Source organism: Phyllobates terribilis, unplaced genomic scaffold (genome assembly GCF_046119375.1).
Source record: "Phyllobates terribilis strain yellow unplaced genomic scaffold, ASM4611937v1 Scaffold_3__8_contigs__length_932513732, whole genome shotgun sequence".
NCBI classification, from domain to species: Eukaryota; Metazoa; Chordata; class Amphibia; order Anura; family Dendrobatidae; genus Phyllobates; species Phyllobates terribilis.
In genome coordinates, this window is record NW_027362763.1 from 482,646,123 (window position 1) to 482,659,858 (window position 13,736).

At 45.7% G+C, this 13,736-nt stretch overlaps 1 protein-coding gene across 1 annotated transcript in view; it reads right to left on the bottom strand.

Annotated features, from left to right (window-relative positions):
• Positions 1-2,508: 2,508 nt before the first annotated feature.
• Positions 2,509-13,736, bottom strand: part of LOC141259637 (amine sulfotransferase-like) — a 209,883-nt gene continuing 198,655 nt past the window's right edge. Inside the window, exons 6-7 of the mRNA XM_073675900.1 lie at positions 8,280-8,460; positions 2,509-7,939 (exon numbers count right to left, since the gene is read on the bottom strand). Of these exons, the coding sequence (XP_073532001.1) occupies positions 7,809-7,939; positions 8,280-8,460 (312 nt within the window). The 3' untranslated portion in view covers positions 2,509-7,808. The remainder of the gene's footprint in view (positions 7,940-8,279; positions 8,461-13,736) is intronic.

The following is a 13,736-nucleotide window of genomic DNA, read 5'->3' on the forward strand; positions in this document are numbered from 1 at the left end:
AAATACAGAAAAATCTTTAAATGAGGTGTGTCCAAATTTTTGGTCTGTACTGTATATATGTTGTGGAATACCTATGCTAACTATAAACAAGCAAATCTCTCCCTGACTCAGCAGCAGCTCTCCCTACTCTGCCTGTTTCCAAGGTAGACTGTGACGAGCATAGCGGCGCCAGGTCTGATATAGACCTGATGATGCTGTGCGGCCAGCCAATCACTGCAATGCCCACAACCAACATGGCTACGACATTACAGTTCGTGGCAAGCAATCCCTTCATTGGCTTTATAAAGAGCGCTAAGCATGCAGGACGGGACCCGAGTTCCCGCCCAAGAAACCCGGAAATACTCACGTAGCACCGAGATTGTCAAGCACTGTGATGCTCGGGTGAGTACCGAGCAGGGGCGAACACGGTCACTCACCACTAGTTATGATATTGATGACTGATCCATAAGATAGGTCAGCAATATCTCATTGGTGGACGTCAAACAACTGGCAATATTTAAACAGTGAAAAATACTGAATGGAGCTTACACATTTAACCAGTAAACACAGCTGGAAAGCACAGTCCCACTCACAGACAGCTTATTGGTGGAGGTGCCAGGGGTCAGTCACTCACAATTGTAATATTGATAACCTATCCAAAGGAAAACTCATCAATATCATAAGTCGCAAAATCTGCATTAAAGGGGTCCTGTCATGTTGTGCATATAGTCCGATCTGTAAACAACATGGTATAGAGAAGGATAAGACGAGCTTAGGTTTTTAGGAAAAGATTCAGTATATATTTTATTCACTGAAATCCCTGGTGTTTCTAAGCAGTGGGCGGTCCTACTGAGTGACATCTGTCTCTGCATGCACAGTCATACAGGGAAGACTGAAGTCATACTCAGTGATTGACAATGTATACAAACACCAGACACTTCAATATATAAAATACAAGGCATACTGAAACTTTTTCCACAAAGATGTATATCAATCTGATCAACTCCTCCTGCTCTATAACATCCTGCCTGCAGATCAGATACCATTTTCAACATAATAGGTTTCCTTTAATGAGAACACAACAGCACTCCATAAGCTTCTAGCCACACATTTCCAGTTTTTCTTGAAAAATATTACAATTTGAGAGTCCTCAATGGTTGATACCTTTTAATGGCTAAATGAAAAGATGATAATAAAGAGCAAGCTTTCGAGACTATGCAGGTCTCTTCATCAGGAATAGTAGAACACAAAATCTGAAAAGTCACAGATTTTTATACAACAGATTTTCTTCATAATTAATTCTTTATCCATTGCTGTTACAATCTATAACATATAGAAAATATATTTATTTTACAAATGCGCTGTGCATAAAGGTATTAGGACATAACCAGTACTGTCTGATTCTTAAGACAGTGCAAATGTAGACTGCACAGACATAAAATGAGTCAGGTTTATAATAGTGGTTGATGGTGTTTGATAAATCTGTCAAATTTTAAAACTAATCTTACACCACCTATTAGTTATCTCACATAATAGTATGCAGTAAACCTTTAAGATCAATATAGAGATGGCTTTGAATAAAGAATCACCCACTATAAAAATCTATTATAATAGACATTTCAAGACTTTTTACTTATGAATTGGCTACATCTTGAGATTAGATCTGAAGTGTTGTTTTTATGATAGACCACTTTATTCCTGAGCTATGAGCTTAAAAATTTTATAAATACATTAGCTATTGAACCCGTTCTACTACCGGGTGGCGAGCATTTTTATTTGTATATGGTTCCCCATCCTGTTATGTGCTGCGGCGCCCATCCTGTTATGTGCTGTCCCCAGCCTGCTATTTGTGCTGCCCCCATCCTGGTATTTGTGCTTCCCCCATCCTGGTATTTGTGCTGCCCCCCATCCTTGTATTTGTGCTCCTCCCATCCTGGTATTTATGCTGCCCCCATCCTGCTATTTGTGCAGCCCCCATCCTGGTATTTGTGCTGCCCCCCATCCTTGTATTTGTGCTACCCAATCCTGTTCCCCCATCCTGTTATGTGCTGCCCCCATCCTATCCTGGTATGCATAGCACACCCTCATATCAATCCTGGTATGCATGGCTCCCCCATCCCCAATCCTGCTATGTATGGCCCCCTCAGTCTTATGCTGGTATGCATGGTACCCCTCATCCCCATCCTGGTATGCATGGCACCCCTCATCCCCAATCCTGGTATGCATGGCACTCCTCATTCCCAATCCTGGTATGTATGGTACCCCTCATCCCTATCCAGGTATGTATAGTACCCCTCATCCCCAATCCTGGTATGCATGGTACCCCTCATTCCCAATCCTGGTATGCATGGCATCCCTCATCCCCAATCCTGGTATGCATGGCACCACTCATCCCCAATCATGGTATGTATGGTACCCCTCATCCCCAATCCTGGTTTGCATGACATCCCCCATCCCTATCCTGGTATATATGGTATCCCTCATCCCTATCCTAGTATGTATGCTACCCCTCATCACTATCTTGGAATGCATTGCACCCCTCATCCCTATCCTGATATGCATGGCACCCATCATCACTATCCTGATATGCATGGCACCCCTCATCCCTATCCTGGTATGCATGGCCCCTCATCCATATTCTGGTATGCATGGTACCCCCTCATCCCTATCCTGGTATGGATGGTGCCCCCTCATCCCTATCCTGGTATGCATGGCCCCTCATCCTGGTATGCATGGCACCCCTTATCCCTAGCCTGGTATGCAAGGTACCCCATCCCTCATCCTGGTATGCATGGTACCCCTCATCAATATCCTGGTATGCATGGTACGCCATCCCTCATCCTGGTATGCATGGTACCCCATCTCTCATCCTGGTATGCATGGTACCCCCTCATCCCTATCCTGGTATGTATGGTACCCCTTATCCCTAACCTGGTATGCATGGTACCCCTCATCCCCAATCCTGGTATGCATGGTACCCCATCCCTCATCCTGGTATGCATGGTACCCCCTCATCCCTATCCTGGTATGCATGGTACCCCATCATCAATCCTGGTATACATGGTACCCCATCCCTCATCTTGGTATGCATGGCACCTCCTCATCCCTATCCTGGTATGCATGGTACCCCTCATCCCTATCCTGGTATGCATGGTACCCCATCCCTCATCCTGTTATGCATAGTACCCCCTCATCCCTATCCTGATATGCATGGCACCCCTCATCCCTATCCTGGTATGCATGGCCCCTCATCCATATTCTGGTATGCATGGTACCCCCTCATCCCTATCCTGGTATGGATGGTGCCCCCTCATCCCTATCCTGGTATGCATGGCCCCTCATCCTGGTATGCATGGCACCCCTTATCCCTATCCTGGTATGCAAGGTACCCCATCTCTCATCCTGGTATGCATGGTACCCCTCATATATATCCTGGTATGCATGGTACGCCATCCCTCATCCTGGTATGCATGGTACCCCATCTCTCATCCTGGTATGCATGGTACCTCCTCATCCCTATCCTGGTATGTATGGTACCTCTTATCCCTAACCTGGTATGCATGGTACCCCTCATCCCCAATCCTGGTATGCATGGTACCCCATCCCTCATCCTGGTATGCATGGTACCCCCTCATCCCTATCCTGGTATGCATGGTACCCCATCATCAATCCTGGTATGCATGGTACCCCATCCCTCATCCTGTTATGCATGGCACCTCCTCATCCCTATCTTGGTATGCATGGTACCCCTCATCCCTATCCTGGTATGCATGGTACCCCATCCCTCAACCTGTTATGCATGGTACCCCCTCATCCCTATCCTGGTATGCATGGTACCCCTCATCCCTATCCTGGTATGCATGGTACCCCATCCTTGTATGCATGGTACCACCTCATCCCCATCCTGTTATGTATGTACCCCTCATCCCTATCCTGGTATGCATGGTACCCCATCCCTCATCTTGGTATGCATGGTACCCCATCCCTCATCCTGGTATTCATGGTACCCCCTCATCCCTATCCTGGTATATATGATACCCCTCATCCCTATCCTGGTATGCATGGTACCCCTCATCCCTATCCTGGTATGCATGGTACTCCTCATCCCCAATCCTGGCATGCATGGTACCCCATCCCTCATCCTGGTATGCATGGTACCCCCTCATCCCTATCCTGGTATGCATGGCACCCCCTCATCCCTTTCCTGGTATGCATGGTACCCCATACCTCATCCTGGTATGCATGGCACCCCCTCATCCCTATCCTGGTATGCATGGTACCCCATCCCTCATCCTGGTATGCATGGTACCCCATCCCTCATCCTGGTATTCATGGTACCCCCTCATTCCTATCCTGGTATATATGATACCCCTCATCCCTATCCTGGTATGCATGGTACCCCTCATCCCTATCCTGGTATGCATGGTACTCCTCATCCCCAATCCTGGCATGCATGGTACCCCATCCCTTATCCTGGTATGCATGGTACCCCCTCATCCCTATCCTGGTATGCATGGCACCCCCTCATCCCTTTCCTGGTAGCATGGTACCCCATACCTCATCCTGGTATGCATGGTACCCCCTCATCCCTATCCTGGTATGCATGGTACCCCATCCCTCATCCTGGTATGCATGGTACCCACTCATCCCCATCCTGGTATGCATGGTACCCCATCCCTCATCCCCATCCTGGTATGCATGGTACCCCATCCCTCATCTTGGTATGCATGGTACCCCCTCATCCCCTTCCTGGTATGTATGGTACCCCTCATCCCTATCCTGGTAAGCATGGTACACCATCCCTCATGCTGGCATGCATGGTACCCCATCCCTCATCCTGGAATGCATGGTACCCCTCATCCCTATCCTGGTATGCATGGTACCCCTCATTACCAATCCTAGTATGCATGGTACCGCTCATCCCTATCCTGGTATACATGGCAACCCTCATCCCCCAATCCTGGTATGTATGGTACCCCATCCCTCATCCTGGTATGCCTGGTACCCCTCATCCCTATCCTGGTGTGCATGGTACCCATCCCTCATCCTGGTATGCATGGCACCCCCTCGTCCCTATGCTGGTATGCATGGTACCCCATCCCTCATCCTGGTATGCATGGCAGCCCCTCATCCCTATCCTGGTATGCATGGTACCCCCTTATCCCCATCCTGGTATGCATGGTACCCCCTCATCCCTATCCTGGTATGCATGGTACCCCATCCCTCATCCTGGTATGCATGGTACCTCTCATCCCCAATCCTGGTATGCATGGTACCCCATCCCTCATCCTGATATGCATGGTACCCCTCATCCCCAATACTGGTATGCATGGTACAGTACCCCATGCCTCTTCCTGGTATGTATGGTACCCACCCCATGCCTCATCCTGGTATGTATGGTACCCCCTCATCCCTATCCTGGTATGCATGGTACTCCATCCCCAATCCAGGTATGCATGGTACCCTATCCCTCATCCTGGTATGCATAGCACCCCCTCATTCCTATCCTGGTATGCATGGTAGCCCATCCCCCAAACCTGGTATACATGGTACCCCATCCCTCATCCTGGTATGCATGGTATCCCCTCATTCCTGGCCTGGTATGCATGGTACCCCTCATCCCTATCACGCTGCACACACAAAAAAATAAACACTTATACTCACCTTTCTTCCCTGTGCTCCAGCGCTGTGTCCCGTTCTGCTGGAGGCTGGGGGAGGAGTGTGGTGCTAGAGAATGCGCATGCCCATACCACGCTGTCCGGCACCATTTTGCTGAAGACACACTGCAAATGTGTCTTCAGTAAATTGGCGCCGGATAGCGCGCTATGCGCATGCGCCGATTCCAACGCCTCACTCCAGCCCCGCTCTCCGGCAAGAACAGAGGCGCCGTGGCAATGCTCCTCCCGGTCAGTTAAGTATGTAAGTATGGCGCCTGAGATCGCGTTATGCGTTCAGTGCTTACGCATACCGCGATCTCTGGCGCCACACACTCCTCTTAGCTGTAACGGCTCGATGCGTTATTCTGTCTGGAGCCAGACTGCGAAGGTGTGTTGCGCTTGCGCAGTCTATAAAGGCTTCGTACAGAGGGACGCATCCACGATTATATTATAGATTTTACCTTCAATCACATTGGCGTTAACAGATTCTCTTCTCATAGCGAATCTACTTTTTCCACCTCTGTGATGCTGCTTCAAAAGCAGGAGACATCACAAAAGAAAAATACAGAATAAGCCCCAAGGAATATTAAAACAGGGATTATCAGCATGACGCCGCCGAGAAATCCCCACTCCCGAAAATTACATACATACATACAGCATGGCGACAAATGGAGAGAAGCAGGAGTTGGGTGTCAAGAATGCTGACTTACTCACCAAGCCAGCTACCCAGCCGCGTCTCCAACCTCCTCTCCTACTCTCCAGAGTATGCGCAAGAACTGCAGATCTCTCGGCAGTACACTTAGAGCGCACGTGTGCGTGCACTCTATGTCTCTTAAAGAGAACAGCGTGTACTCTCTAAAAGTGTCCCCAGGCAATAGCTGGGAGGCACTTACTACATAAGGCACCTCCACCTGTTGGGAGGTGCCTGAGCAACATTTGTGCAAAGTTAGTTAATCATTGCCTGCCTGCTGTTAGGTCGCTTCTTCTGCTTTGTCTGACCTGACCCTGCTTTGTCTAACCTGTATCCCGGTTGAATTCCTGACCTGTCTGCTATCCTGAAGCCACACAATCTGTACAAGTTCCAGTGGCTGTACTGTCTGCTATCCAGAAGCCGCACAGTCTGAACCCATACTATTGGCCATCCTGTCCTGCCTGAAACACACAATCCAAGCTGGCATCTCTGTTCCTTGGGGTCAGCGGCAACTGGTCCAGACACTGACCTGGAGTGGTACCTGGCAGCTTCCTTCCGCACAAGCCTAACCTCACCATCAGAGACTTCAGTGAATACCAGGTAGCTACTTAGTTACGCCCCTCCAGGGTAAGCCCGGCCGTAGCACAGTGGGTCCACAATCCACAGGAGTTACACTGGGCTTGGTGCATATCATCGTGGGAGCAGCACTGGCAAGCTACGTTGCTCTAAACCTAATACAGGGGGCAAGGCATACTATTAATCTTCCCCTAGACAATAAGCTTTGTGGCAGAATGATTATTAGTGAATGGGTGGCAATTTTTTTCCACAGGGCATTGTAACCCTTTGAAAATTAACAGAGTAGTGGTATTATATGAGGTGGGCTATGATGATGATTTTGTATCTGAGTCTCCATTGCCAACTACACCCACCCCCAACATTACGTAATCATCATAATAGCACACCAAATGTGCCCAATACCGCTGCTCTGCTCATTGCCTAGGGAATAAAATGCCTTACACTGCCCAGTCACTATTTCTCATGTTCCCACGAGCTTGTTGCCCAAGAGAAGATTGATCGTATGTCCTGCCTCCTGTATTAGGTTTATATCATTGTACGTTGCCAGATCTGCTATCTCAGTGATGTACACCAAAACCAGCTTCTCTTACTGCTGATATCTGGGGGCATATTCTGCACATGCCCCCTAAGAAGAATATGTTACCACCCATGTGATTAAAGGGAAAATTTACATATAAACTTCACAAGCTCATATCTCGGGAACAAGTGGCATGCAAAATAGAAAAAAACTGTCACTCAGTGCTTCAGCCCTTATCTCAGGATGTATCCAGTTTAAAACAAAAAAAGTCATGAAAGGTTCTCTATAAATTATTTTACAGAAATGTTTGGAACAATTTATAGTAAAGCAAAAGACATTGTTTAAAGTTGGACATTCATTCTAAGGTTTTTATGAAAATAACAGAACTCTAGGATGTGGTTTCTTCATTGATCTCCCACATAAACTTAATTGGCAGATCCCCCATCTTCTCTTTGTAGAATTTATCAAACATCTCACTCTGTGCCACCGTCATTGTATTTTTCCAGTCACCAACAATCCCTGGTAAAAAGAAGAGAAAACACTGATACACTATCTTTATGGACAATGGGCTGTATAATTCATCAGATTAAAGTATGCCTTCTCCTTGGTAACATTTTATGAAATGGCAACATTTTATCCACTGCTCCCCATAAATATGTAAAATATGTATGCTCAGCCAGCAGTTATACCAGTATGTATGGCACAGTCATGTGCCTACATGACACGTAATTGCTCGAAGCTTACATACAAAGACTGATAATGACCAGAGCTTAGATGCTAGATAGATACTATTTTTTAATTTTATTTACATTTGTTGCTTCTTTTTTCAACTCCAACAACCCCTTAACTTGTACTTTACCTTTACGTAAAAAAGTTCCTTTATTTTTGTCTAAAACTTCATTTGAAAGAAATGTATAATTAGCAAGAGGATCATGTTTCATGTTCTTAAAAGTTGCTTTTTCCACCACGATGTCTATTGCTTCATCATCAAGGTTTAAGCCAACAAATATACAGATTTTCAACACAGCAGACCGAAGGTCCTAAAACAGACACAACCCCCCCACAATATTGTAACATAAATATTAGACCATCAAGTAATCTGTTTATATATGTATATGAACTATAACATTTCAAAATCATTTTGCCAGTTCTACAGCAATAAGATGCAAGCATTATGTCACAATCGTGCTCCTGCGCAGGCATACTTCTCTCTGCCCTGTCTAGGGAGAGCAAATTACTGCAGTGCGCATGAGCAGGAAAAGGCCAAAGAGCACCGACGCATGTGCGCTGCAGTACTTTACTCTGCCTTTGACAGTGCAGAGAGAAATACGCCTGCACAGAAGCGCGATGCTAGACATTGTGTGGATGATGTAGGATGCGTCATCCTCACGATGCAAGAAGGAGGACAGCGATCGCAAGAAGTGAGGAGGCACCGGACCAAAACCAGCAACACCTATCGGACCGGGTCGAATATAATAGTAGATCTTTTTTTTTTTGTCTTGCAGATCGGATTGTGGGCATATATACAGCAGGGTTCCCCAACTCCAGTCCTCAAGGCCCACCAACAGGTCATGTTTTCAGGATTTCCTTAGTATTGCACAGGTGATAATTCCATCATCAGCACAGGCAATAGTTACATCACCTGTGCAATACTAAGGAAATCCTGAAAACATGACCTGTTGGTGGGCCTTGAGGACTGGAGTTGGGGAACCCTGATATACAGCATATTAGAATGCATATAGGTACTGGCCCTAACTCATATGGGAACATGAATGCTGACACGGTTGGAATGATGCTGACCCGAGAGGTGAGTATAGGTGTTTTTAATTTATTGGGAACATGGGAAATGAGAAGCAGGGGAATGTTGTACCCTACAAGGACAAGGCCTTTGACCTTGTTACCTGTTTTACAGCTTGTGAGTAGAGATGAGCGTTGTTCTACTCGAACTGTTCGCCAATCTCAAATTCGAGCTGTTTTGGCCGGTGTTCGAACCGTTCGGCGAACACGAACAATTTGAGAAAAATTCGGCTGTTCGAGGTTATGTTCGATAACTGTTCGTGTACCAAAATCATAACTGGATTTTTTCTCAGTAATGATGAAAATTAATGTTAATACGCAGTTTGAGTGTACAGCGGGGTGGGGGGAGGGGCAGGGGATGGATCTCTGCAGGAACAATGAAGATCTCCATTTTTTTTTCTCTTTCCCGCATTTGCAGTGGGGAGGTGCAATCTGTCAGCCTATCAGCAGCGCACACACGGAGCGAAGTGCTTTTTTTCACACAAGCAAGGGCATGTGTCATTGGCAGTGTATGTCACATGTCCTTGCCCTATAAGACCAAGCCATTTTCCCCGTCGCCACCATTTTCTCACTGCTGCAGCTGCGTGTTAGACGGCATCGCTGTTGCTGTGTGCGCTATACCTTGTTAATTTCAAGCCAATTTTCGCACAAATCTACAGATAGCTTGGGAGTAGGGAATAGTTGTGATTGCAGTCCTTTTAAGGACTAGGTTACAGCATTTCCTACGACTTTTATCAGGCAGGTCTGTGCTCTTAAATAGATAGATTGTAGTAAAGACTAATTGTAATTGGAGTCCTTTTCAGGACTAGGTTACATCAGTTCCTATCAGTTTTTGCCAGGCAGGTCTGTGCCAGTGCTGTGCAAGTTTTTTTTCACAGCATTTGGCTGAATCTAGCAAAGCTAATCCTTTTTGGCCTATTGCAGAGTGTGTTAGTCAGTGGAGTAGCCTATCTGTGTTGCAAGATATACCACCTGTGTATAGAATACCAATTTTTTTACTGCACCTAGTGAAGTAAAATCTTTTGGGCATAGCATCATTCTATTAGTCCATCTATACTGACCTCCATCAGGTTGCAAATTGAATATAATTTTTTTCTGCATCTAGCTCTGAAAAAATATTGGGCTTCTAGCTGTGTGTGGGACTTGTTCTATTAATCCATCTATACAGACCTCCATCAGGTTGCAAACAGAATATATTTTTTTCTGCATCTACCTCTGAAAAAATATTGGGCTTCTAGCTGTGTGTGGGACTTGTTCTATTAATCCATCTATACAGACCTCCATCAGGTTGCAAACTGAATATATTTTTTTCTGCATCTACCTCTGAAAAAATATTGGGCTTCTAGCTGTGTGTGGGACTTGATCTATTAATCCATCTATACAGACCTCCATCAGGTTGCAAACTGAATATATTTTTTTCTGCATCTACCTCTGAAAAAATATTGGGCTTCTAGCTGTGTGTGGGACTTATTGTATTAGTCCATCTATACTGACCTCCATCAGGTTGCAAACTGAATATATTTTTTTCTGCATCTACCTCTGAAAAAATATTGGGCTTCTAGCTGTGTGTGGGACTTGTTCTATTAATCCATCTATACAGACCTCCATCAGGTTGCAAACTGAATATATTTTTTTCTGCATCTACCTCTGAAAAAATATTGGGCTTCTAGCTGTGTGTGGGACTTGTTCTATTAATCCATCTATACAGACCTCCATCAGGTTGCAAACTGAATATAATTTTTTTCTGCATCTACCTCTGAAAAAATATTTGGGCTTCTAGCTGTGTGTGGGACTTGTTCTATTAGTCCATCTATACTGACCTCCATAAGGTTGCAAACTGAATATAATTTTTTTCTGCATCTAGCACTGAAAAAATATTTGGCCTTCTAGCAGTGTGTGGGACTTGTTCTATTAGTCATCTATACTGACCTCCATCAGGTTGCAAATTCAAAATAATTTTTTGTCTGCATCTACCTCTGAAAAAATATTTGGCCTTCTAGCAGTGTGTGGGACTTGTTCTATTAGTCCATCTATACTGACCTCCATCAGGTTGCAAACTGAATATAATTTTTTTCTGCATCTAACTCTGAAAAAATATTTGGCCTTCTAGCAGTGTGTGGGTTGCTCATTGTATTAGGCCATCTATACCAAGCTCCACCAGATTTTCAATTAATAATAATTTTTCGCTGCATCTAGCCCTGAAAATAATTTTTCTTCCCAATAGTGGAAGCAATAGAAATATGGGGCGCGCTCCTGGCTTACAAAAATATACGCTTCATAACAAAAAACACCAGCTTAGCGCACTGCATTAATAAGATGGCATCATCATCTCTCCCAGTGCTAGGCCTACTACCCAGGCTAGCATTCCTGTGCCTAAAACACAATGTATGGGTCCGCGCTAGCCACTATGCTGAGGGGTCTAAAGCTGCTGCTAACGCTTTATAACAATTCAATTGGCAGATTTTCACAGAGCTCTTCCACAATGCCCACCCATCGGGACAACAGTTGCCCACCTTCCCTATGGGATCTAGTGGCGAATAGTTGATGCCATTAATCAGAGTGTCAGTTGCCCCGTCGACGTGGCAAGCATACGGTAAGGCATGGGAAGAGTGGACACGACTAGTAGCAGGCAGACGGGTTGACCAATGTGAACAAGCCAGATCACAAGTCACCATAGAATTTCTCCACCAGCTAATGATGAGGGGCATATCAGGGGCGTCAGCGCAGCGGTGTCTGACCGGAGTAGCATTTCACTTCCAACTACTGAATTGGGGAGATGTGACAAAGATTCATCATCAGACAATCCATAAAAGGGTGGAAAAGGGGTCAGCCAAGTCAGGAGTGTAGACGTCCCGTCCTGTGTCACTAAAACTGATTTCTCACATCATATCCCTAACACCATTAACATGACACTCACAATTTGAAGCAACACTACTGCCTACTGCATTTGTGATCGCCTTCTTCGGGGCGCTATGCATAAGCGAATTAGTCCCTCAATCCAAAATTAGCACCAGTGGAGGCTTATTACACCAGGACGTAGTCATAGGCAATAATGCAATACGTCTACGCATACACAAATCGAAAATGGTTCCAGCGGGCAGGGGCACTTGGGTACTTCTACAACCCACAAACGGTACACTGAGTCGGGTAACAATAGTAAAACCATATCTAACCATCAGATCACAAAGTAATTTGTTCCTATCACACATTGATGGGACGCCATTATCAAGATACCAGTTCCAAGCTATATTTAATAAATGCATAACATCGGCAGGGAACCACCCCAAAGATTACGGGACACACTCATTCCGCATAGGCGCGGCCACAGAAGCAGCAAGAGCAGGACTGTCAGAAACGGAAGTTCAGAGGATAGAGAGATGGTGATCCATGTGTTTGGCAAGATACATAAGACCGGACTTGTTATCCAACGTGGTTTGTTTCTTTTACAGGTGACGCTAAGCCAACAGTGTGGGTGATAGGCCACTCGTATATATATTGGGCAGATTAAAGGGCGAAAGTCCGCCCAGGCGGGAGGAAATTAGAGTTTCATAACACATATTTCAACTGGAGAGGTATTAGAGGCCTGCTATGGCCACAGGTACTAATGGAGGTAATCAAGGTAGGGAGAGAGGCAAGATGTCTGGTCATCTTAGTTATACAGGCGGGGGGAAACAACCTAGGTCATCACAAGAGCGCATAACTAATGGCAATAATGAAACTAGACACTGAGCGCTTCAGAGAATTTTTCACAAAACTAGCTATAGTATGGTCAGAGATTGTGCCGATAGCGGTATGGCAAGGTGCGCGAGACATCACGGCCATCGAACGGACAAGGCGGGTAATAAATATTCGGATGGCAAAATTTAGAAGAGACAGAGGCGGTGTAGTGGTACGACACCGACAACTGGAAGGAGATAAAGCAGGCCTCATACGGCCCGACGGTGTTCACTTAATGGATATTGGACTGGACATATTCCTGTCAGGACTCCAGGACGGAGTGGAACAAGCGTTAAGAGTGATGTGTGGGGGTCAGAGTCCTGCATACGAGTACGCAGGATCCTCCGTGGCCTGGAAATAGAAAGGACATGTTGGAGAGTTACACTTGTTGGCCAAGTTGCCGGAGTGGAGACCCAGGGCATGCTGCAACAAGCTGAATTATTTTAGAAATAAAATGTCTTTCTAATGGAATGAGTATAAAGAGTTAATAAAGCTGTGACCGATCCTCACCCATCCAGTTGTAAGAGTTACATTATTGTATTGTCAAGGAAAGGGGGGCGGTAGGGGGGCTGAGCGTCTGGGTTTGGTTGGGGGTCCCCACAGTCTGCCTAGGCTAGATGCATTTAAAAATTCTTATTAGATACACAGGCGGTGCAGCTTGCTTCGCAGCTGGGCTACTACGCCCAAAGTATTGCCTAGGCTAAATGCAGTTAAAAATTCTACGCTGACTAGCAGACACTGAAGATTTGGAGCAGACCTCTGAGTAAACAGCTCTTCAGACTCAATCATCTGTGTTACCCCA